Source organism: Cnephaeus nilssonii (genome assembly GCF_951640355.1).
Source record: "Cnephaeus nilssonii genome assembly, chromosome: 15".
Classification (NCBI taxonomy): domain Eukaryota; kingdom Metazoa; phylum Chordata; class Mammalia; order Chiroptera; family Vespertilionidae; genus Cnephaeus; species Cnephaeus nilssonii.
This window is the reverse complement of record NC_137086.1, coordinates 41,140,709-41,167,165: the sequence shown is the minus strand read 5'-3', so window position 1 is coordinate 41,167,165 and position 26,457 is coordinate 41,140,709. Positions and strand designations below refer to the sequence as shown.

Below are 26,457 nucleotides of genomic sequence, written 5' to 3'. Positions count from 1 at the left end.
AGGAGGTTCCTCAAAAAATTAAAAATAGAACTACCATATGACCCAGCATTTCCACTTCTGGGTTTTTATCCAAAAGCAATAAAATCACTATCCTAAAGAGATAATTGCAGCATTACTCAAGACAGGAAAACAACCTAAGTGTTGGACAGATGACTGGATAAAGGAGATGTGATTTATATATAACATTATTGATTAACAATGTAACACTACTATCTATATTGCCTATATGTAATATATATACACAATATCATACTACTTAACCATAAAAACAAACAAACAAAAAAATCCAGCCATTTGCAACAACATGGATAGACCCCGAGGGCATTATGTTAAGGGAAATAAGTCAGGCAGAGAAAGACAAATACTGTACAAATACTGTATGATCTCACTTATATGTGAATCTAAAAAAAAAAAAAAAGAATGAAGTCATAGGAACAGAGACCAGGTTTGTGGTTGCCAGAGGCAGGAGGATGGAAGGTGTGGGTACTGGGTGAAGGTGATCAAAAGATACGAACTTCCATTATAAGTAAGTTCTGGGGATGTAATGCACAACATGATGACTTTAGTTAATATACTGTATTGTTTATTTGGCAGTTGCTGAGAGTAGATCTTAAAAGTTTTCATCACAAGGGAATAAATTTGTAACTGAGGTGATGGCTGTTAATTAAACTTACTGTGGTGATCATTTTGCAATATAACATATATCATTATGTTATGTTGTACAACTTATACAATGTTATATGTCAATTATATCTCAACAAAACCGGAAAAAAGATTTCCCACTAATATAAATTGAATGACACACAATACAGCAAAATATTCCTATTATAGTAAATATTTTTAAGTATTAATGGTAGTACATAGCACTTAACTACTGTATGTGCAAGGTGCTGTTTCTAAGTAATACATACGTACACATATACACACACTATATATATAAATATACATATATACATATATATATGTGTGTATATATATATATATATGTGTGTGTGTGTGTGTGTGTGTGTGTGTGTGTGTGTATATCTATAATAATAAAAGCGTAATATGAAAATTGACCTGAATGGCTAAACAGCAGAATGACCATACGGATGACCTTCCGGATTAAGCCAGGGCTGCAAGGGTGGCTGAGGCAGCTGGGGCTGCAAAGGCCTACTCTTGCATGAATTTCATGCATTGGGCCTCTGGTATATATATAATTACATATATATATATATATATATATATATATATATATATATATGATATAATTACATATATATATATATAAACTCTGCATCATCTACCTGTAAGGTTGGTGTTCTTATTGTCCTTACTATACAAATGAGGAAACTGGGGCACAGAGAGGTCAAGCAACTTGTCAATGATCACACAGCTAGTTAAGTGGCGAAGCCTTGCTTGGCTGTTTTATTGTTTCTAGTTGTCCTTGCCCAGAGGTAACTGTTTTTAATAATCAAAGGGACAAGGTGAACAAGAGTGATGCCTACTACAACATGAGCCCTGGTTTCACTGCCTGCTGCCCGCATCAGGAACCCCGGCTACCCACTTCTTTAAGAGCTCACTGCAAAGTTCTCCCTCCCCAATTCCAGACCTGAAAATGGGCCTTTTTAAATTTTTTTGAATCACTATAGAAAGCACTCTGGCCCACTCATGATTCCTCCCACCCCCGTCCCCCCAACTAAAATGGCTGTGCAGCCACAGGTATTTAAAACAACACCTAACTCTTGGGGCTACTATGGTAGGAACCAGTTTAACATGTTGGTGAGATCAGGCCCGTCTGGATTACATTAGTTGACCTGAGACTCCCACAGGTCCTGAACCCCACCCTGCACACACCCGCCCTTGTCTGCTATAAGTCATCTCTTTCCCGCAACACCCAGGGGCTTCTGTTGATGCAAGAGCCTCTCTCTTTCCACAAGTTCCTGCCACAGGGATGCACCTTTTGGCTGAGTGTCTCACCTCCTTCATTCCCCTTCTTTAAACTGTCACTCCAAGGTCCTTCCCCTCCTCTTCACATCTAGCACTCCGAGGTTATGGTCTTGGCTCAGCTCAGTTCTCCATACAGATGTGAGTCCCCTTGCACTGTGTGCTGAGTGCTGGCGTTTCAGAGATAACATGTGACAAGCTCTTGGCTAGAAAGGCTCACTGTGGATTCCCCCGCAGGACCCTCCTGGGAAGAACTAAGACACAGGAAATGGAAGGTGCCAAGGCAGCTGGGCAGCACTCGCTTCAAGCCCACCTTTTTTTTTTTTTCCCATTTGGCTATTACTTTGTTTGGGCTTTTCCTAGTCTAGGGGCCAGGGAATAGAAACGGATAAAGAGGCAATATCGTTTGGGCGTGGCAGGTGAAGGCGGCTTTTTTCCAGTCCCTAAGCTGTTCATGGAGACACGGGTCAGAGCTATGCGATGGCTCCAGATGCGGAGGCAGGTTCTTATTGACCTTGTAGCCAAAGTGCTTAGACCAGTGCAGGGCATACAGTAGGTGTGTCCTGTAAGTGTTAGCTACAAGGAAAGAAATAAAGGTAGGCGCCACTCTTTGTTGTTAAAAATAAAGAGTCTGAGGCGTTCTTTCAGATGGGCTGACTGGTTGCTAAGACCAGGTGGCCTTGGGAGAGTATCAGCGAGGGCAACTCAACAAGTGTGTGTGTGTGTGTGTGTGTGTGTGTGTGCCACGCGCACCATGCATATACATGCATATATGTTTATGACATGTCAAATACCACTCATCATTTACAGTCTTCGGTGGATCCTTCCTAAGCACGGAGCCAGAGCAGCCACCTCAGCTGCCTACCTAAAGGATGTGTCCATTGGATTTCCCACTTCCTCAACGCATATGGACTCCTCGTGACTCCTGGTTCCATTGAACAATGCTATGTTCATCGGTTTTGTATAAATTGTATAAGCAATGCAAGACTTGTCCTCAATATTTGCAGGGTTTTGCCACCCTGTCCTACTCATGGTCCTGTTAACTTTGTGTAACCCTTTGCTTTGAGTGGCCCGAGGCCTGAGGAAGGAGGAGGAGCTTTGGGCACTTACCACGGTGCAGCAGAGGGGCCAGAACCACCAGAGGAGAGCCAGGGCCAGGAGCAGGAACAGGATGAGCAGGGCGATCGCCAGGATGGAGCCATCGGACTGCGGGGCCAAGAGAAAGGGTGGTCAGCCATGGGCAGGCCGTGTGGGCAACCAGCATACGAGCTAGGGTGGGGCAAGGCAACACTGTGCTCTCCCCCTCCCATCACCAATATGCAGATTTAAGGCCCAGAGAAGAGCACGGTTTATCAAGCAAATTGTTGAAACTGCCCGTCATTCTGGGCAACCACTCACTCTATGTAGCCAATTCTCATGAGAAAAATATTCGTTCTTTTTCAACGAGGCCCTGCTCTTCTCTTTGAGCAACATACTGAAGGACCAGCCCTGCAAGAGGCAGAGCAGGCGGCGGCCCAGGCACCTGGCGTTGAGGTGGCCTACCACTGTCCATCACTTTGGGCCATCACTCTGCCCAGTGACAGCCTCCCACATCCTGGATCTTCCCGAGGCTGTGAATGGAAAATCTGGGGCTGCTGATAGAAAGCAATAAAGGGCAGAGGGATTGCAGGGAGCGGAGGGTGGAACAGCTGCTGCTGAACCTGGGAGAGGAGGGTGTGGTGGCTGAGTCAATGCTGCCAAGGTTATGTGAGGGCTGAGGGCCAGGGAGTGAGGCAGGCACCCAAGGCGAATTCCAGCCACTTCAAAACGTGCCTAGGCCAGCCCTGAAAAGAGACACGATTGTTGTGGCCTGAGATAGTTGTTAACTTTTAGTAAACAGAGGTCCTACTCAGTGTTGGGATTCTGGGGTTGCTGGCTCAAGAAGCAGATAATAATAATAAAGGGAAAACCTAAATGTTTAACAATTAGGGAATGGCTAATTATGCACTATAGAACTACCATGCAGTCAATTACCATGCACACATTTTGCTTTCAGATATTATTTAAATGACATGAGAAACATTCCTGATATAATCAATGAATTTTTAGATGAGAAAGATTGAGGAATATTTACTAAAATATTAATAGTTTTGCTGGTAATGTTTTTATGGTATTTTTCTTCTTTTTTTTTTTTCAATCCATCCTTTCTTTTTAAAAAAATATCATGAGGAAAAACCTATTGAAATAAATTACTTTAAAAATCTGCATTTAGGGTTCCTCTCGGGTTCTTACCCAGGTCAGTGGACCAATGCAGTATCCAAATGGGCTCAAACCGACAGAAGGCTGTGACCCTCCTGAAATGACCCCCAACATTTTTGGTGCATGCGTCTTCAGGGGAGGCCACTCACAGCACGGTCAGGTTCTCAAAGCCGCCCCTCGGCCCCGTTGACGGAGGAGGGGGGTGGCCTGTGCAGGGTAACACAGTCGGTAATGGCAGAGCCGGGGCACGGCTCACTCCCACTCTGAGTGCTCAGCGGGGGCGACTGGAAGCTGTTTAAAGGCAGCTCTTACTCCCTGGAATGTCTTTGACCAAAAGGCCAGGGAACTACACACTCCAACCCCCAGCCAAGACCTGGGAATGCCAGACTGCCCCGAGGGAGCTGCAGCCTTACAGGTGCAGGTGCAGGTGCAGGGCTGGGCAGTGGGCGGGGAGAGAGCGCAGGGGCCAGCAATGGACATGCCGTGGTAGAGAGGATGCTCGTGGACCCACAGCGTTTATGCATGAGCCACGGCAGAGAGCGGTGCTCTCAGGGATGACGCAATCACACATGTTTCCCAAGCTTGTTGTTAGTTAAGGACCTTCCTCTAGATGGCTCAGTTTCTATGTTCCATGCCCACACAATGGAGGTGCTACTAGTAAACCTCACCTGCCTTACTGCACTGACATGAGGATAAATGAGCTGTGAGATGGAAGCAGCCATGGCTGGGCAATTGGGATGAAAGCTATCATGTCCAAACATCGAGCTCACTGCCGCCCCCCCCCCCCCACACCTCCCCATGTCCCCAAGAAAGACAACATGGTGGGTATTCCAGGTCATAAATCTGTTTGCACTTGAAATAAGTGGTTGTGGTTACTAAGAGGCTTATAAACAGTGGTCTTTTAAGTGTTGACTTATAATTAAGTGAAGACCACAGACTACATTTATTCACATTATATACTCCTCTCCCCTCCCCTGATTTTATATTTCCCCTTAGAGAGAGAAGCAGAAAGGCTGATGTATTGTGGGGAAATATTTACATTTCCTTCTGGAAGAAGGAGAAGGTTTCTTGTGAAGGGAGGGTGAAGGACCTGGCTCACAAGAAGAGAGAGGAGGAAGACATCCTGGATTCAGATAAAGATACCTTTGACCTTTCTCCGTCCAGATTTGATCTGCCCCTTATGAGCCACAGTTCTCTTTGGTTGTGTCGTTGGAGGACACATGCGACTCAGAAGGGGCGGATGCAGCGAGGGGCACTAGGGCGTGGAAGTGCCCAGGGGCAGGAGCTTCTGGAAGAACTCCCTCCTGCTCTACAGGCAGTCCCCACCCCCACCCCATACAGCCCCCAAATGCACTGCCTGGTACTCAAGACCTTCTAGCCACCATCACACAAGAACTGCAAAAGAGCACCATCAAACAAAGGACACACTTTTTTTTATAAACTTAGACCTGAGGCTAACGTGTTACTAGGAGATAACATGTGCACACAACCTCCGAGGTTTGTGCATGCATTCATTCAGCAAACGTTTACTGAGCTTCTGTTCTGTGCCCACTGAGCAGACCTCTGGGACACAGGATTGATTAGAAGAACTGAGGTGCTCACAGCCTGCTGAGGGGGATGTATAAACAAGTAGCCACAGGCAAGGGGCTGTGTGTTATTCAGCCGCTATATACCCAGCACCTCTTATGTGCCAGGCAGTGAACAAAATAGCCACTCAGAGAGCTTCTGTTTTGGTGGAATAGCAATAATGATAATGGGGATAGTAATAACTGTTACTAGTATCTATATATATAAAGAGGTAATATACAAATTGGGCCAAGATGCCGTAACGGGTCACGACCGGACAGGAGGAGGTTGCGTGTGCAGGTGAGGCCCGGAGCAGAGATGGAGACAGAGACAGGGGGGCCTGTCTGAGCCGGCGTGGACACAGGTAGGTTGGCCGGGGGACACTGCAAGTCAGGCGCAGGTCCCGGCCCCCTGCGGGGTGCCTCCTTGCACAGCAGGAGGCGGGGTGCCTCCTCCCACGATTTCAATCGCGCACTGGGCCTCTAGTAGTTAATATTTATTGAGCACTTACTATGTGTCAGGGACTATTCTTCCTATGCACTAACATGCTTCCTATATATTAGCTCATTTAATTCTCTTTAATAAATGTATAGATTCAACAATATTGGATCTTACAGATAAAAATACCGAGGCAAGGACAGGTGAAGGAACTTGCCCAAGGTCACAGGCAGAACCCGGACTTTAAACCTGGGCACTTTGGTTCCACAACTCACAGTTTTAACCAGCAGACTACTGCAATTAGCAAGTGCTAGGGAACTAGCACTCCATAGAGGAGGTGACACTGGAGCTCGCCTGCAGGACCAAGGAGGGGTTGGCATTCCTGCACAGAAAGGCAAACACCAAGTGCAATGGCACGGGGTGAAAGGGAGGTGGGGTCTCCGCTGTGAGAGGCCGTGCGAGCGAAGCTGAGCAGCATGGCTTCATCCTGAGCCCGGGGGATCGTTGATGGATTTAACTCAGGGCACTGTAATGGGATTTGTTTCTCGGGAAGCAGCTGTTGAGACTGTAGAGTATGGAGCTGAGGAGGGAAATATTGGGAGTCTAAGGCCAGGCAGAGGGCTGCTGCAGTTCTGCCCAGTTCTTTTCGGATGCCATTTTCCAGGGTCACCTGTCCTGGCTGTGTTCTGTACTGACTTTACTAACACTGGCTGACTGCTAGTGTGTGTGTCCACCTTCCTGGGACGATGCAAAGTGCTGCACACGCATCGTCTCATTTAATTAAATGAGCCTCGTGAAAGCAGCCTGCTGTGGGGTCTGTCGTCCCCTTTTTGCAGGCTTAGGGAAACGGAGCCTCAGTGAAGGTCTGTAGCTCACCACACACCACGTACGGACACACTTATTTGCCTGCAGTTTTAATGTTGCAAAACTGGGAACTGAACCGTTATAGTTTGATGTTGGAACCTTGCCTCCCTCCCATTTAACTGTTACACTATTATGTCAGATTTATAAAAATGCACTTCAGAAATCGTCTGTACTTTAAAGACAAAACACTGAGCAGCTGCATGAGAGATTGAGACTGAGTTTGCAATTGCTGCCTCCTCTCTGATGGAAGGAAGTTCACCCACGGGGCCCAGTGTGGGTCAGGTGTCCCACGGGAGAGAGCGGACGGCAGAGCGAAGTTGGGAAGGGGCAGAGACCACAGCAGAGCCTGCTTTCCCCTTAAACATAAGCTCAGCGTAGAGTTTCATCCAGTAACCTAATGAAGAGGCACTGACAACGCACGTGAGGGGGACTCTGTGTGACCCCTTGAACGTACATCAGCAGGCAGTGTGGGAACACACACCTCTGCACAGTTTAGTAAACGTATTTGCTTCATTCAGGAACACAGTGCGGTTATTCTAAACCGGTCCCTTCGCATCTTCTCCAAGTTCCAAGGTGAAGACCCCCTCCCTTGGGTTCTGAGAAGTAGGCTTTGCCAGTCGCGGAAGGCATGTGGAGTGTTCCCCAGCCCACGCAGCACGGCCCGGCACCCCAGAACCCGGCTCCGCTCTGGGCCCCGTTCCCTGCTCTGGTGCACCCGGCCTGGGCTCCTCGGCCGCGGGCCTCTGACGGCCTCCCGTGTCCCAGCTCACTGCGTGTTGGCACACCCTGAGCTCCCTGCCGCCCGGTCCCAAAAGCTGCTTCTTGGGTCAGAGCCCAGGAGGGTGATGGGCTCCCTGCTGCTCTCAGCCTGACTCAGGACCCGGGTGTGGCTCGGCCCCTGATGTCCCCCTTTCCCAGGGCAAAGGCGGGCCAGGACTGGAGAGACCCCAGGGCCCTTGGCCACCACAGGCTGAGTGGAGCCATGGAGGTCAGTGGTCCCTCATGGAATTGCTCAGTCCTGGTCTCAGGTGGCTAGCGGGCAGGGGCGAGGTGGCTCCGAGAGCTCACTTCCATCCTCTGCCCGCCCGCCCGTCCTTCCTGAGCCTGCCCACAGGCCCGGAAACGGACCCCTCCCCCCTCCAGGCTCTGGAGGAGGGGCCTGCGGCTGGGACCTGCACCCGCCTGATTTTAGGACACAGAGCGAGAACAGAAGCTGACTTGCCCAGCAAACTCTCAGCCTGACACCCGCAGGGCTGGGCAGGCCTGCATGCCGTTCTCCAGAAACCTTCGAAAAAGATTTCTGAGGGAGAAAGAAGCTGCAGACGAATAGCCCAAGATTGATTCCTACCATTGTTATTTCCCCAACATCCTAAATGTCAGCACAAGTCAAATTCTTATTTTATTTTAAAAAGTAAAAACACCATAGACAGGGGCAATAGAGTAGTGAAGACACGGGGGAGTGGGTAGGGGCTGGGAGGGTGGGGGTAAAGAGGTGGGGGAAGGGAAGATATCTGTAATACTATCAATAATAAAAAGTTTATTTAAAAAAATAAAATAAATAAAAAAGTAAAAACAAAGTTAAAAAAACCCAGCAGAGCCCTTTAATTAAAAAAAATCATTTTGGCAAGAGGTGGGGGGCTCTGGGGTGTGTGACTAGAGCCGACAGGAAGCACACAAGCAGCCTCAGGTGGTGCACCTTCCGGTGGGGGCGGGGATCACCGTTTTCTGCCTTTTCCCCTGGCAAACGCTGCCGGGTGAGATGCTCTCACAGAGGCCTGCTGTGGGCATGCAGACATGTAACATTGAATCTGAGGGCAGGGCTCCTGGGCGCTGCTCCTTCCGGGGCGTTTGTGGTAGGAGGGCCTTCCATCAAGGCTGTCTGGCTTGAAAGGCCAAATCTCTGCATCCTGGCTTTCTTCAAAGCCTCTGTCCCCAGCTCACCAAACAAGGACATGTCTTCTAAGACAAGGAGGCACTGTGTTGAAGGGTTCGGATTTGGAAACTTGAATAATGAAAGCATCTTTACTTGGGAGGTTTCTAGGTCATTTTGGACTTCTGACACATGGCCTGGCGGGAGAGAGCTGGCTGGGCCTGCCTGCGGTGGGCTAGAGACAGGCGGCCTCTGGACACCAGAGCACCAAGCACTGCTGCTGCTTTCGGGTTGGGTTGTGGGTTGCCATGGTCCAGGGAGGAGCATGCAATGGAGAGGAATTACTGGGAGACTGGGGGGAGGTCAGCTGAAAGCAACTTTGTGAAATCCTCCATCTCAAAGCCTGGAGGGAGACTCTGCCTGATGCCAGGCACGGGGCCATCACAGAGCCAACGAAGGGTCTGCTGTCCGGCCCGGGGGACTCTCCTCCCCACTCCCACGTGTTCTTCCATGTCGGGGCACCCCGTGTATCCCCAGGACTTTCTCTTCCCCTCTACTTATTCCGTGAATAAGGCTGGAGTCTGCCAAGCATGCTGCCCCAAGGAGCAGGACTGTCCTCTTCTGTCCCATGCACGCAGATTCAGGGGGGACTTGATGCTTATACAATTTGGGGGGCCTTTTAAAGAAAGACAACATAACAATACAAAAGTAAAATACTAAGGGCTCCTCCCTGGCCCTTAGAGGAGGCTAGAAGGAACCCTTTAAAATGGGGATCCCTGAAGCTAAGCTTCACCAGCCTCCTGGGAACAGTGCCCCTGGTTGTAAGTTTTCCCCAGACAGGCCCCATGCCCACGACGAGGCTGGGAAATCTATTTAATTCTGGGCTTCGGTTTCCAGCCCACTTGCTGCCACACTCAGCATAGTCTCCAGCCCACAATAATAAAGGCAATATTGTGGCTTTCATCTACTATTTCTGTTTGCCACATGCTTTATTGCCCCCCACTACAGTGAGCCCCGATATCTCTTAGTTTAACTTACCCCAGGATGGGTCCTGATAATTGTAACAATTAGCCTTTGACAATAGAGGATACACAAATTATTAGCAAAGGTGTTACTAGAGCCCTCACTGTTGTTGGTGGGTTTGTTGTAGTTCTATGCTCAGTTTGGCAGATTCTGAGTATTAACTCTGAATTACTGAAGATACTCAGAGTTTTTCACTTTTTAAAAGATATTAGACTATCTTTTAAACATTTAACGTGAAAGAATGAGTTAGCAGGCTTATCTTGCCGCATTGAAGGAATATTAGACAAAGCTCTGCCAAAATTATGACAGGAGATTAGCTGATGATCCATTAGAGCTTCATAAAGCTGGCAATACTGTTTTCCTGGATTCAGCTAGTAAATGATGATGGTACATGGCACCCCAGGATGACCCAAGCGGGTTTGCTATGGGGAGACGCTGCCCAGGGGTCCCTCTTCCTCCCTCCTGTGCCTGTCCCTGTCCCCCTCTCTCTGGTATTGGATGAGATTGTCTTTGAAGTCCTCAAGGGAAAGAGACCCTTTAGCCAGAGGCAGCTCCTGTCCATGACCTTGTGATTTCATAGCAACCTGCTTGGTCTAAATACCAAAGGAGCCATCTTGGTGAGAGGGAAATATGCAGAGATAAAGGGATGAGGAACGAGGAAAGTCCTGACTTGTCCTGCTCAGACGGGAGACCCTGTGAGCAGTCAGAGGAGTGTCAGCGCCGGGAGGAGGGAGGTTGGAGGGCCCCACCGTGCCTCCCTCTGCTTCAGGCTGCTTCCTCCCTCCCTCCCTCCCAGGGCAGAGGCTGGCACTGCGGAGGCATCACATTCCAGGGCTCTGAAGTGGAATTTAGAACCATCCTCAGCAGCTGGTCTGAGCTCTGCTTCCTGCCCAGACAAAACTGGCAGAGCACGGGCAAGTTTTATTTTGAAAGGTGAAATTTAAGTCATTTGACGGCTGCTGAGAAGTTCTGGATGGGCAAGTCCAGAGACCAGAATTCTCTCTCTCTCCCAGAGCTCATATATTCTGACTGTTATTTCTGGAAGTAGCCTTAGTGATTCTAACTTCTCTGCACACCCCATCCTGTATTTTATTGGAATTCTATTCCCCTGGCATCTGTAACAGCATTCTCTTAAGCCCCCTTCCTCCTATCTCTGATTATTCCTTGTCCACCTTCCCCGTGGGCTTCTCTTTGTATATAGTTCCTCAAATGTTGGCATGCCCCATGTATCCATTTTTTAAAAACTATATACCATTTACTTTGCCTGAAGGGTTTATCTACTTTCTTACACTTTAAAAAGTGTAAGAAATGTATATAATTTGCCTTTTTAACCACTTTTAAGTGTACAATTCAGTGGCATTTAGTATGTTTATGGTGTTGTACAAGTCATGGATGCAATCTTGGTCCATCCTGCCTTTTCTTTCTAAAACTTTCCATGGGCTTTCATTTCCTTTCATAGTTTAAACTCGCATCTAGATATTGATGACTTAAATCTTTATCTCTAGGCTTGATCTCTCCTTATGCTTCAGGGTCAGAGTTAGGGTCATTCAACTGTCTGGTAAGTCCTATTGCTACCTCAAACGTGTCCATGAGTTATGCATATCTCTATTATAAAAGCCTAAGTGACCGGCTGACTGGCCGACCGGCTAGTAGCTGTGATATGTACTGACCACCAGGGGGTAGACACTCAATGCAGGAGTGGAAACCACAGGCATGGAAACATGGAACAGACTGATGAATCTCAGAGGGAAGAGGGAAGAGGGGGGTGGGCGGGAAGAGATTAACCAAAGATCTTACATGCATACTAGAGGCCCGGTGCATGGATTTGTGCACTGGTGGGGTCCCTCGGCCTGGCCTGTGGGGATTGGGCCAAAACTGGCGCTCCAACATCCCCGGAGGGATTCCAGATTTTGAGAGGGCGCAGGACAGGCCGAGGGACCCCACTGGTGCGTGTGGGCCTCTAGTATGTATGTAAGTTCTTTAGTTAATCTCTCCCCACCCCTCAAACCCCACCTTCTTGAATCTACCCCTGTCTACTCCATCTCCAACACCATTGATTAGGTGTTGAACCCTAAGATTTCTTTCCTGAATAGTTGCAGTTATCTCTTCACTGGTTTCTCCACCACCATTCTTGCTGCCCTGACTTCCATCCTCTGTAAATCTACAGTCATCTATCTAGAATGTTATTCTGACAGCTCTGCCTACCCAGGAACTCCTTAATAGCTCTTCATTGTCTGTATGATTTCTTCACATTTGAGAATTTGATTAAAGTGATACACTCCTCCCTCAGAGAGTACACATTTACATTTACACACAAGCTTACAAACGTCAATAACAATTTCAGGGGGTTGGGATTCATCAAATCCCCAGAATCCATTTATAGACCTCTGGGTACAAGAGTCCTTAGGCCACACAAGGTCCTTCACAACCAAACCTCTCTTATTTCTCCAACCTCCTCTCCCACCACTTCCTTCCTTACACTTTGTGCTTTGACTAAACCAAACTGCATATAGTTCCCTGTATACACCTTGCTGTTCTCATGTTCTTCTCCCTGAAACAACCTTTCTTCTTTTTATTGCTTGGTTAACTGTTTCTCATCATTCAAGTCTTCGATCAGGCACTACCTGACTTATTCATACCTTACATATTTATTGAAAACCTATTATGGGTTAGGTCTTCTGTAGCACTAACATTAAAGATGGACATGGGAAAAAAGCCTTAGAGAAAGTCATGTAAAAATAACACTCAGAAACACTCAGAGGAGAATGGTGTTTTTCCAATACTTTATGTCATACTGTCAACACATTAGTTATCCTCTAACTACTCCTGGGTGGAGAGGAGCTAACATCAGATAAGCTCCTTCCCCACCCATGTTAGAACTGGGTTTAATTGTCAAGAAGCTTAATCTCATGCCCTGGAGAAACCTCTGGGTGAGAACCACCAATGAGAGGCAACTTATATGAGTCATTGCATGCATTGAATATTATATATTTCAAACATTAAAAGATGTTTTGCTTTTAAATTAAAACTATGTTCCTCTGAGGGGGGCGGGGGGGAAGATGGACATGGTCTCTCCAGTCACCAATGTTATAGTTGAGTAGGGAACACAGACAAGTAAATACCACCACTCAACTCTGAGTTTGTGCTCCCATTTTTTATTATGTCTCTATCTTAGCTTCTATTGTATATTATAGAAACTAGAGGCCCAGCGCATGCAATTCATGCACTCGGGGGGTCTCTCAGCCCAGCCTGTGCCCTCTTGCAGTCCAGGAGCCCTCAGGGGATGTCCAACTGCCAGCTTAGGCCCGCTCCCCGCCACTGCCGCTGTACTCACCAGCCATGAGCCCAGCTTCTGGCTAAGTGGGGCTCCCCCTGTGGGAGCGCACTGACCACCAGGAGGCAGTTCCTGCATTGAGCGTGTGGCCCCTGGTGGTCAGTGTGAATCATAGCGACCAGTTGTTCCGCCGTTCAGTCACTTTGCACATTAGATTTTTATTATATAGGATTATATTATTATGTGCTTGTCTGTCTCACTGGCATATGCCCCTAGAGGACATATATCTGACTTTACTCATCTTTGTAACTTTGAGATGTAGTAAAGTATTTTCAATATAGGACTCAATAGTCACTCAACTTATTTATTAAATTGAGGGAAATGAGAATTTAGCAGGTTATCACCTTCTACAGCTAGTGGGGGGCAGAAATGGCACTGGAGCCAATGTTGCCTGAAGCTGCTCACTTCCCCCTCCATGGCCCCATCATTAGACACAGCTCACCACCCTCACTACAAAGTGCTTGGGCTTTGGAGTCAGGAAAAGATGATCTAAATCTGAATTTTTCCATTTATTAATATTTAGACTTTGGGTAAGTTACCCAACTTCTCTTAACCTTCCTTTTCTCTACATATATGAAATGGAGATATTTCTATTTCCAGGATTAATTTGATATTTACTTCTATGCGTAACGGTCCTGGAACATGGCCATCCTTCAATAAATGTGACTTCCCTTTCCATTCTCCCCTGCCCAGGCCATGATTCTGATGTGCCAAGGCTTGGCCTGTGTAAATGACTTAGATTCTTATGAACATCATGCTGATTCTGACTGGAGCTATGGTGTTGATGGGTGATACCAGGTTACATATTTGGGAAACCACAGGCCCTCAGGTTGCCATCACAGTGTCAAGGAAAGGGAAAACCACGTGGATTTTCCAATGCTAAACTTAATATTCCTCATTAACGTTGATCAAACATTAATGAGAGTGAAACATAACCAAACATTATGATTCATTCTTGCTACCTGAGAGGTAATCTGGGTGAGAAATTGATAGATATTGGATTCCTTAACCCATAAAGTAAGCCGTACAGAAAAACTATGAGGTGAGAATGACCTATGCGTTTGTGGAACTCTGTGTGAAAAGCATGGCTAAAGCAGTGAGGCTGTCCATGTAGTGCGCATGGCAGAACTCCTGCATCCACATGAACCTAATTCCAAACCAGTGGCTTTGGATGCTGGAGACTCTCCAATGATGTCGCCATTGCTCAAAGCATTCTGAAACACCTCCCGTGGAACTGTTTTTGAAACCACTTTATAGCCCAGGAAAAGAAAATCTTGCAACTTCTGAGTCATGCTTTGTTTTTCACCAAGGAGGTTCCCAGATCGATAACCCACCATTCATCATTCATTATGCCTACAACTTCTAGGTTGTTTTGAAATCAGATGATGAGGATGTTCTCCTATTGCCCTAAGCAGGATATTCAAATACTGTGCCTTCAACGTTATGGCCATTTCAGAGCAGGAGTTCAGAAGATAGTTGTAATAGTGACAGTGTTGTTGGAGAAAGGGCATGACCTTCCAAGGTGAATATTTTGAAGGAGTTGCAATAACTTGGATATAAATTCTAGTTCACTACAAATCTCATTACCAGAAGGATGTAGATAAACCATCTTTCGTATGTGATTAAGGGGAAGATTGATGCCACATTCCTACAAATGCCAGCTTTGAGGTCCTCTACATCAAGGTTGTCCAGCATCATCTCGGTCCTGTTGTCACCCTGACTTATTAGAGACATTTCATGTTGTTCATAATGGCGAGAGTGGTCATAAGTAAATCTTGGATTCAGTCAGTACTTTCTTTTCTCTCCATAAAATGCATAGGGCTTGTTAATCAAAACCAGTTTTTAGAAAATAATGCAGACAAGATGTAGCTCGTTAGTACTCACAATGCCTTACAGTATTTCCTGTGAGTAGGTTGCTGAAATAGGATTACCAAGAAAAGTTATTTAGTAATTTCAAACACTGATACTAGAAGAGAAAGGCTAACTTCTTGTTTTCATTTTTTGTGCCATTAGGTACAGGCATTTGCCTACTTGCCCGTAGTGTAGCTATTTATTTAATGTATATGCTCAATTGGTCTTATTGATCATCCCTTTCATATTAGTCAGCATTGTTATTACTTGTTTTCAGTAAGCAAGCATGCCTACTGCATACTGTTGGCTCTTGCTTTAGATTATGAACTCAAGAAGGTTCATGCCGATGGGTGGTGCCTCTTGGAGACAGATTCTACCAGTGATTATATGATGAACGATGCCTTAAAGCAATATCACGAAACTGCGTAATAGGGTATCAGGAAACCAACAAATCATTTTCTATTGCGTTTCTAACACACGCTTAGCAACAGGAGACACAGAAAGATGAAAAAGTCATCCTCCAATTCTGGAAGGTGTTAGCACAGTCCAGTTAGGAAGTGACGGCTGACTCACAGTGCTGCTCCTTTAGAGGCAGCACAGAACGGTGTTGTTAAACTCTAAGTGATGCTACAACCCACAGTGCTTGAGCTCAGAGCACAGGGAGTGCAGGAGGCTTGCCAAGGTCAGTGAGGCATCCTGGGACAGGTCCAGGAAGCACTTGGCTGGCCTTGAAGCCATGGTGAGATGTGGGGAGGTGGGGAGAAGATGAGAGGGCGTGCCAGAAGGAAAGGAAAGTGTGATCAAAGGCACAGAGGTAGGAATGAACATAATTTTATTTAGGGTGAGGATATAGAAAATGAAAATGTTGGATCATCAGCAAAGATTTTTTATTTATTGGGGCTCAGTAAGTTCACGAACTTTAAGGCCGGCAATTCAGGGTCAACTGAGGCTGCCGGGTTGGACTCTATCATGCAGCATTTGTTAGATATTTATTTTGGTTGCATTTGTTCCTTTTATATACAAACAATCTCAAGCTTTATAGATACCTTTGCGAAGACCGTGAATTTCAGCCACGCAGGGAAAATAAAATTGTCTTTCATATTTCCTTGGCCTATAAATGAAGCAGTTTTCCTGATGCTTGGTTGTTTGTAAAAGAGACACAGAAATATTTTAGTTGTCAATTATGCAAGTGCTTTTTAATAAAAAAACACACAGGAACAAAACATTAAGCTCTCTGCTTTGGGCACTGACTAAACTAACACCTGTTTTAGCAACCACAGCAATGACAAAGAGTGCTGGTTATGTATTGCTTGTGGCACAGAATCTTCTTTTGGGAATATATAAGTTAAACTACTAATCTTCGAATTTTCTTGGTGCTCTAATGAATAGGTGAGAAGCTGGTTGCTTTGCAAAAGGAAAAATGTTTATACACTTTCATGTGACTTTGTCATTCTATAAGGAGCAGGGGGAAGTTGGCCTCTTTTGGGAGTGCAAGCTATACAAATTATGCCGATCCCAAATAATATCCTGATTACAAGGTACATGTAATGACCCCGGGGCAGGCTGTGTTTTGGTGCAATGTGATTATAAAGTGCCAACTAAGACAATATGGTCTGAGGCGGGCTGCTGTCACCTCCAGTTCTGTGACAGCCTAGTCCACTGACTTTTGACCATTTAAAGAGTTGGGAATTATTTTAGTGTTGGTAGAAAGCAGATCCTCTCAGGCTTTCTGCTTTATGGTCCTGTTTCCCAAACTGTTCATCTCTTCTCTCTTCCCATCCCCCCACCTCCCACCCTCTCTCAGTCTCCCCTCCCCACCCACTTTTTGGAGTCTCTTTAAATTGTGCACTTCTTCCTACAATTGTTTCTCTTTCAACGGAATTCACTAATCCAGAATGCTCAACTCAAAAGGTTTAGCTGTTTGAAACAGTCCAATAACCCAGGAGTAGGCATAAATGGACACATTGGTTATTCACTAAAACTTGTGTACTCAGGGCATATATTTATCCTATACTAGAGGCCCGGTGCATGAAATTCATGCACTCAGGGGGTCCCTCAGCCCGGCCTGCACCCTCTCGCAGTCCAGGCGCCCTCAGGGAATGTCCGACTGACGGCTTAGGCCATCAGTCAGACATCCTTAGCGCTGCTGCAGTGGCAGGACAGGCTCCCACCACTGCTGCTGCGCTCACCAGCCGTGAGCCCGGCTTCTGGCTGAGCTATGCTCCCCCTGTGGGAGCACACTGTCCAACGCATTGAGCATCTGCCCCTTGGTGGCCAGTGCGCATCATAGCAAGTGGTCATTCTGCCATTTGGTTGATTTGCATATTAGCCTTTTATTATATAGGATAATAAAAGGCTAATATGCAAATAGACCAAACAGCAGAACAACTAAACAACCGAACAAACGGTCGCTATGACGTGTTCTGACCACCAGGGGGTGTGTGCGGAATATGGTGGGCACTGGCCGTGGCGGGATGGTGGAGCAGGTGAGCAGGGGCGCTAGACCAAGGTGGGGTGCTGGTTGCTATCATCAGGGCGAGCCTCTGGTGGTTACTGAAAATGTTTTGCTCCCGCATGCTGCAGTCCTGCCTGGTGCTTGCACCTGCTGCCAGCGCCGGAGCCGCTGCTCGCACCCAATGCCAGCGTCGGCTCTCAGGGGCGATCAGGGCCAGTGCTGGCCCTGCTTGCACCCGCTGCTGGTGCCCGCGACCATTTGGCACCATCAGCGGGTGCGAGCAGCAGCTGCTGGCCCTGATCGCCCCTGAAGGCTTCTCCACCTCCCCCTGCTCCTAAATATATTAGAGGCCCAATGCAATAATTCATGCACCTTGAAAGGAACTGTGGGCCGTGAGGCTGCGGTGGGCACAGGAGTGGGTCTCGGCCCATTCTTTGTGCCCCTGCCCTGCCCCTCCTGCCGCAGCCCCCGGTCCCCTGTCTGCCGGCAGCCCGGCTCCTGCTGCTGCTGCTCCCATGCACTGATGGCGCTGGCCCTGCTCCCATGTGCTGACAGTGCCAGCCTGGCTTGCAGCTGCGATCAGGACAGGAGCTGGGCGCCAGCAGCAGGTGTGAGTGGGGCCATTGCCAGCAGCGGGTGTGAAAGGCGGCTCTGGTGCTGGCAGCAGGTGTGAGCACCGGGCGGGACCGCGGTGTGCAGGAGCAAAGAATTTTCAGTAACCACCAGCGGCTCGTCCTGATGACAGCGACTGGAGCCCCGCCTTGGCCTGGCGCCCCCACTCACCTGCTCCACCATCCCGCCGCAGCCGACACCCACCATGTTTCACGCTCTGCCACCTGCCGCCAACACCTGCCATGTTCTGTGCGTGCCCCCTGGTGGTCAGCGCACATCACAGCAACTGGTTGTTCGGTTGTTTGGGTTGTTCCGCCGTTCGATCTATTTGCATATTAGCCTTTTATTATATAGGATAAAATAAGAATTCTTGTCTCTGCGTAAGAACTTGAGACAAGATCGACTGGTTATCTGATATCTGAGCTCCCAGAAGTATAAACCTCAGAGGGAAGGTAAGGGAGGGTGGGGGTAAGGGGAAGAGAAAGGGAGGGTGCATCTCAAATGGAAGACACATGTATGATACTGAGAAGCAAGAGGCCAGGAGAAGCAGAACCATAAACTTAAAGGGAACTCATACAACTCAACAAAAGGAAGGTAAACAACCTAATCAAAAAATTGACAACGGGCTTAAATAGATACTTTTTGGAAGAGGACATAAGGAAGGCCAAGAGACATATGAAAATATGCTCAAAGTCACTAATCATCTGAGAGATGCAAATTAAAACAACAATGAGGTACCATCTCACACCTGTCAGAATGGCTATCATCAACAAATCAACAAACGACAAGCGCTGGCGAGGATGCGGAGAAAAAGGAACCCTTGTGCACTGCTGGTGGGAATGCAGACTGGGGCAGCCACTGTGGAGAACAGTATGGAGTTTCCTCAAAAAAACTAAAAATGGAGCTCCCATTTGACCCAGTGATCCCACTTCTAGGAATATATCACAAGGAACTAGAAACACCAATCAGAAAGGATATATGCACCCCTATGTTCATAGCAGCAGAATGTACAATTGCTAAGATTTGGAAACAGCTTAAGTGCCCATCTGCAGATGAGTGGATTGAAAAACTGTGGTACATCTACACAATGGAATACTATGCTACTGTAAAAAGGAAGGAACTCCTATCATTTGCAACAGCATGGATGGAACTGGAGAGCATTATGCTAAGTGAAATAAGTCAGTCAGAGAAAGATAAATATCACATGATCTCACTCATTTGTGGATTATAATGAACAACATAACAGATGAACAAAAAAGGATCCAGAGACAGAGAAGCATTGATCGGACCGTCAAACCTCAGAGGGAAGGTAGGGGAGGGTGGGGGTAAGGGGAAGAGATCAACCAAAGGACTTGTATGCATGCATATAAGCATAACCAATGGACACAGACACCAGGAGGGTGAGGGCATGAACAGGCGTGGGGTGGGGGGGGGGGGTGAAGGGGGGACAAGGATACATATGTAATAACTTAACCAATAAAGAAAACAAAATAAAACAAAACAAAAAACACAGTGATCAGATCAGAAGGCCACTCTAGGAACAAACAGCCTCAAAAATGGAGGGTTTCATAGTATTTTGCCAAATTTTAGTTCATGATAACAATGGCAGAGAGTAAGATGTAAACATTGTATAATATTTCATGACATCCATTTTGAGTGAAAGGTTTCCATAGCAGGAAAGACCTAGGAGTAGGTGGGAAAGAACTCAATTTGCAGGTGTTTTCCTGGTTCCCTAGGTTAATGATCTCACTCCAGCCACCCGAACCTGAGACAACAATAAGTTGGTCCCTCCTCCCATCCAGAACTGACTAGTGAAAACACAGTCCTTTGGATACATGTCTATTTCTCTTTTTCTCCACTCCTGCCCCCACTAATAGTTTTCTTTACCTATCTTTTTTTTTCTATTCTGTCTTTTAAAAAAAATTATTTTTGTCTTATTTTTTTGGAGGGGTTTACTCTGTTGCTCTTCTCTACCATCTTGAGGTCGTCCATGTTTTGCTAACTTTTCTTCTTTTTTAATATAAACATTTAAGGCTACAAATTTCCCTCTCAGACCACTTTAGCCGCATTCCACAAATTTTATGTGGCATCTTCATAACTGACTAGTTTTCAGTATTTCCCAATTCCCAGTATAATGTTACTTTGGCTTATAAAAGATTCAGATGTGTGTTTGAAATTTCCAAACACATGAGATTTTCAATATTGATTTGCAATCAATTTTTAGTGGACCTTTTTGGTCCATATTACATGAATTTTTTGGATTTGTTGAGACTTTGACTTAAGGTCTAATACATAGCTACTTTTTATAAATATTCAAAGTGTGCTTAAAAAGAAATAGGCATTCTCTCAAGATGCAGGTTTCCTGTAGACGGTAAGCCCTGCATAGCACTCCGGGCCATCTCACAAAGGCGGCTGTCATGTGGTTGGTGATCAGTTCCTGCCCTGTCCCCCACAATCCAAAGGAGAAAAGCCAGAGTTCTTATTTTCTATTGTGGGTAGGGGTGGGAAGTGGAGAGGAAGTGACTGATATGTGATGTTCAGCATGCATTTCATTACTTTACTTTTGGTACAGTACAGAATGATGGGAAAGATTTCACTGAATTTAAGATGCATCCATTGTAGTGGCTCATCCATTATGAGCCACTAGGAACAAACACTGTCAATTAAATTATGATACATTATTGATTATATGAAACATATATTTCAGTGGTTAAAATGTGAAAAAAGTGTGTCTTAGATTGACGAAATAATGGAATTTTTTTCATTAATCTTATAATTGCATAACCCTAATTTAATTCAAATAAAAATTCTGGATCCTACCTAGAACATTTTGCTGTAGCCTTATTGTATGGCCACTAGATCATGTGCAATTACATTATCCAAATAGTTTATATTTTATTAAATTTTTGGCTGCTTGATCTATTAATTACTGAGAAAACTGTACTTAAATCTTATCCTGTAATGGTGGATTCATCAATTGTTCTTCACGGTTTTGGCAATATTTGCTTCATATATACTGAGGATATGTCATTAAATGCAGACTAGAATTATAACTTCTAGGTTAACTGTTCCTTTTAACATTGTGTAATGGTCTTCTTTATACCAATAATGGTTTTGTTTGACCACAAAGTATATTTTACCTGATATTAATATAGCTACACTAGTTTTATTTTGGTATTTGCCTGATATAATTTTTCTCATACTTTTATTTTCAACCTTTCTATGTCTTTATATTTTTGAATGTATGTTTTATTGTAAATAGCATATAGTGGCTGTTGTTTTTTAAAACAGAATTTGTTAGTCTGTGTTTTTGAACTGCTGAGTTTGGTCCATTACATTTATCTTGGTTATGGATTGTTTGGATTTAACTTTTATTTCTAAAAATAAATATTACCATCTCACTATGTGCTTATCACAGCGTTTTCTGAGGCATAGATTCAGAAAAATTGTTTTTGTTTTTCTTCTCACTTACTCTCAAAACAAGGAAATTTCAAACTTAGGGCAAACATTCTTTAAAATACTTAGAGATTAAAATACTGAAAGTCAATTGCTCAAACATCCAAGAAAAACAAATCAGCACGAATCCTCCAAAACATATTTGAAAAGATATTTTTATGCATACAAGGGTTATCAAAATAGAGATGTTGGCAAACTATTGATATTTCAGTTCATAAACAACATCTGAGAGCTGAGTTTTGCATTTTGATATTCTCCCGTGGTCTTTTGCTTTTTCTAATGACAGTACAAAAACCACAGGTCATCTTGTTAAAATAATAATAAAAAAAATACTAGAACATTGTAAAAAGACCTTGAATTTGGATGGCTCTACTGAGATCAGCCAATAAATAGGCGAGAATGATTTGTGAGTAGTATAACAATTGTTTGTAAACGGAAGGGTGTACTTTGAGGTTACTTGACAACAAATTGTTCTCAGGAGGAGTTTTAAGCACCCTCTGGTCTGAAATATCACCTCCTTTGTATTAGGTGGAGGTTGGCCAATCTGAATCTCACTAAGAGAAGCCATCTCCAGTGTTACCAACAAAAGGTTCTCATATTTATTTTCAAAATATTGAAGGCAAACTCATTTGTTACACTCCATAGGACGCACGGTGTTTGCCTTACTCCTTCACTAGCATACTTTTTGTTCTAGAATTACAGACTCTCAGCATAGGAAGGAGTCTGAAAGCTTTTCTAGTTCAATTGCCTATCTGATGCATGAATGGTGTTTGCATAATTCTGCCAAGTTGTCAAGTTGCCTGTGCTTGAATACAACCATACCAGGGAGCTCCCTCCCTCCAGGAACCATTTAGAAAGACTAAAATCTGAGCCACAAGCTGTCTATTGGCCTATTCTACTCCTTGGATCTATACAGTAACACCAGATGTATAAGTTTCAGAATAGCCTTTCAAATATTGAAAATGGTCACTAAGTCATTCTTCATGCCTCCAGGCTAGACTCCCACTTCTATAGCATATTCTATATAATCTATCATATTTGGCATTATTTTTTAATTATTCAGTTTCTCTCGGCTCTCTCTGATGTGTTCTTTTATTTAATACAATAGTTGAGTGGATATTTCAAGGTGGGAGGTTCCATGACTTCTTTAGACTGAGATACCATACTGCTGTTAATTCAACCAGAAGTCCGAGTCTCTTTGGGAAACCCATTACTGAACTGATTCTTACAGAGCCCACACCATCCATGCAAGGAGACTCACACTGAGTACTTACTATGTACCAGGCCCTGTGCCAACTATTTAAAGACCAGGATTTTAGCCACATTGATCTGATCCCAAAGCTCATGCTTGTTCCCACTTTCCTTCTCCAACTAAGTCTTTCCCCTGTGCTTTGCTAAGCTACATCTTTCAAAAGACATGTCACCTGTAATTATAGCAATGATAAAGGCCATCCTTTTTTGAGGGCTGAGTAGGAAACTTTGATGAGTCGCTTGTAGCCCTAGGGTTGTGGATTGGTCACATTTGGTGCAAAGTTCCCTTCAGCCCCCAAAATGTAAAAGTACACTGGAGCCTACTCCCCTTCCGTGACCAAATTTATAAATCAGTGGTATCCAAATTAATGCTAGTCTGGAACATACAAGTGCCAGGTTCATCTTCCTAAAATTTTGCTTTGTGCTTTCTTTGAATGACTTCCCATCACCCAAATTCCATCTTCTGTCATTCAAATCCTCTGCAAGGTCAGCCTCTTATTTCCCCTCCATTCCAGTCTCCCCTTACACTTCCAGGCCACGTGAAAAAGGGACAGGTGGGCGTGGGAGCAAGTTGGACAGGAAGTGGGCTAATGTTAGGGTGAAGGAATCTATAGGGTAAAGTCAGGTTGTGGGCCCTGGTCCTGTCCTCCTAGATTGGTTGTTGGGAAGGGGCTTGTCTTCTCCAAGGGTCGTCTTTTAGAATTGTAATAATAGTCGAGGGAGGGTCTTTTTGGGGAAGACTTTTTGGGCTGAGCAAATCATGAGCTGCTCATGTTATTCCTGAATGTCCAGAATGATTAGTCCAGCTCCCCTTGCAAGAAGATGAACACCTTCTTGAATAACTGGGAAGTAATCCACTGGATCCATTAAAGAAACAGTCATGATAATGCACTTTCTTGTGCCAATTTACTTATCCAAAGACTTGTGAATATGGAACAGATGGGGAATTTCTGGATGCCTGTGTGATATTTGTCTTTTATACCCCAATGGGTATAATATTTACCTCTTGCAGTATACATCCTGCCTTGTAAGCTATGCTGTAGGATTCTGGAGGTCAAGGCCTAGCTATTTTTTGAGTTCCTAACACTTTGCTCATAATCCTATTTAAATACATGTTGGTCTTGCTCTTTGGCCCTATTTGCTAGCAGCAACCTCTTCCCTATACTTCTTTCCTTAATGAAGAGACCCACATGCTTATAGCTGTTGACATGAATTATCCATCCCAAAGATAGCTACCTATTTTGATTGATGGACTGTTTTGCTGACCTTGGAAAAGAAATAGAAGAAAAATGTCTTCTCTGATTTCTACGTTTTCTGAAGAGCATGCAATAATTTTTTATTATGTTGGAAGGCAAGATTGCCACCACTCAGCACAGGCGACTGGATTCATTCCCTACCAGGATGGTGAAATTAAAGAAATTTTGGCAAGGGCAGACATGCCAACTCTCTGTTTACCTAGATAGCTTTATGACTACAACACTGGGCTGGGTTTGTACTTTTCTAGGTTTATTTCAAAACAAGTAGTAACAGAATTTAACTGACTTACAAAACAGACCCAGGAAGTTGCCTAGGACAGAAGTTTGCAGCCAGTTCTGGGGATGTGGTCCCTCCCTTTGCAGTCTGTCTCAGCTGCAGCCATGGTAGCCTCCCTCGCTGGGCTCCGGAACACCCCCTTCTGAGCCAGCCCTGATCAAAGCAGTTCATGCACCCTCAGCCTTGGCCGGCCACAGTAGTAGAACTTCCATAGCCTAAGTTTCCGGTATTCCAGGGTGAGCTCAGGCCATGACATTGTTCCCCAAGCTTTTCTATAGTTACCTAGATTCTGTTGGTTTTTTTTTGTTGTTGTTTTTTAAGACAAAAGATGTTTATTTCCCGAATGAGGAGAAATTGTAAGTTAACATCAAAACTGCATTATGTACTATGTTTACATTAAATATTAAAGAAATTCCAAAACATGGTAGAAAGAGAAAGCTTTTCCAACTGGTCCCAATTGTTTTGTCTCTGATCTCTGCTGTTGCCAAATCCAACCAATTACAGCCAAAGTGGCCCTAAGCATGCCTTTACCCAGGCCACACCTTTAGCTAATCCCAGTCCTTTCCCCATGACCCAGTTCACTTATCATTTCCTTTGTGAACTCTTCTTTGATTCCCCAGACACTCCACTTCCTGGAATCACTGGGCTGGGCATTGTTCATCTCTCTATTAAAGCACTTACCACATTAAGTTACAAATATTTGGAGTACTTCTTTGTTCCCCATGTATTTATATCTTTGTGTTCCTTGGGCTTAGCAAAATGAGTAACTTAGATGCTGTATCAGTTTCTATGGTTCTACCTAGTATCCGGCCTTGTGCTGTAGATTTTCATATACAAGGGGCCTCCCTGAATCTTGACCCAGTTGAGTGGGCTATTTGCAGACCCCCTTCTCCAGGGATGCCTCCCTGACAAGAGTATGCTGCTACAGGAGCTGGTGCTGCTCTGCAGAGGTTTCTGACTACTGCCCTGCCTGGGATCACTGGTTGTCATTTCCCAATTGGCAGATTTTTTTCTTCTGAAATTATGCTTGAGCTCCCTGTGCTTCTTGGATGTGCATATTGGATTATTGACCATCTTCTCTGGAAGCCTCTACTTCAACCAGCTCAGTGTGGTTTAATCCTACCTCATTCTGGCTTTCTTCTCCTCCTACCAGCAAGTGCCATCATGGTCTCAGTATGAACCTTGACTAAGTCTATTCCTTCATTCACTCAGTCAGCAGCTATCTACTAGCTACTATGCACTGGCATTGTGCCAGGTGCTAGGTTGCAATGGTGAACATGACACAGCCTTTGTTTTTCCTCCAGAAGCATATGGGCTACACTGTACATGAGACGCAATTGATCTTTCCATTGTCTGTGCTTTCTTTACGCCGTCTCCAGCTGTTTCCAAACTCATAACCTACCTCTGTATGACAGCTGGAGAGCCACGTTCTTGTGAGACATTGGGAACTACGACGCCTTAAAAACAATACAGATGATAATCGGGCTCTCTCTTCCTGAAACAGTGAGTGAAAGAAGAGAAGGAACGACTTGGACTATGGAAACGAGGCATTTGGAGAGAAAGTTTTGCAGTCTTTGGCAACACAAAAAGGGAAGGTCTCTAGACTGGACATATGGTCCAAAATTATTCTTTTAGGCAAATTCCTATTTTTATAGCAGGAAATATGATCCAAAAGAAAGAATATAAAAGAGAGGTTTCTGATTTTAAAATCTTGGAATTCTTAGATGAATGGAATTGGGAATAAACCAAGAGAGAAAAATCATTTTTCTTAAATAGATTTTAATAATTTTTTTCTAAACTTTGGAGGGTAATTAGAGTCAGGTAAGTAGAATGATAAGAGATATGAATGTTTATGATTTACTTGGCAAACTTACTACAGAGCAAAATCCTGGGCTCCTTACCCAAAAAATTCTGATTCATTTGGGTTTTGCAATCTTGGTACTATTGACATTTTGGTCTAGATAATTCTTTGTAATGTGTGTGTGTGGGATTCTTTCTTGTACATTGTATGTTTTCTCTCTTTCTCTCTCAAAAATCTAT

General features: G+C 44.9%; 1 protein-coding gene across 1 annotated transcript in view; it reads right to left on the bottom strand.

The window, feature by feature from the left end:
- Positions 1 to 26,457, bottom strand: part of ANTXR1 (ANTXR cell adhesion molecule 1) — a 215,106-nt gene that overhangs the window by 77,196 nt on the left and 111,453 nt on the right. The window contains exon 13 of the mRNA XM_079792527.1: positions 3,037 to 3,132. Coding sequence (XP_079648653.1) covers positions 3,037 to 3,132 — 96 coding nt within the window. The remainder of the gene's footprint in view (positions 1 to 3,036; positions 3,133 to 26,457) is intronic.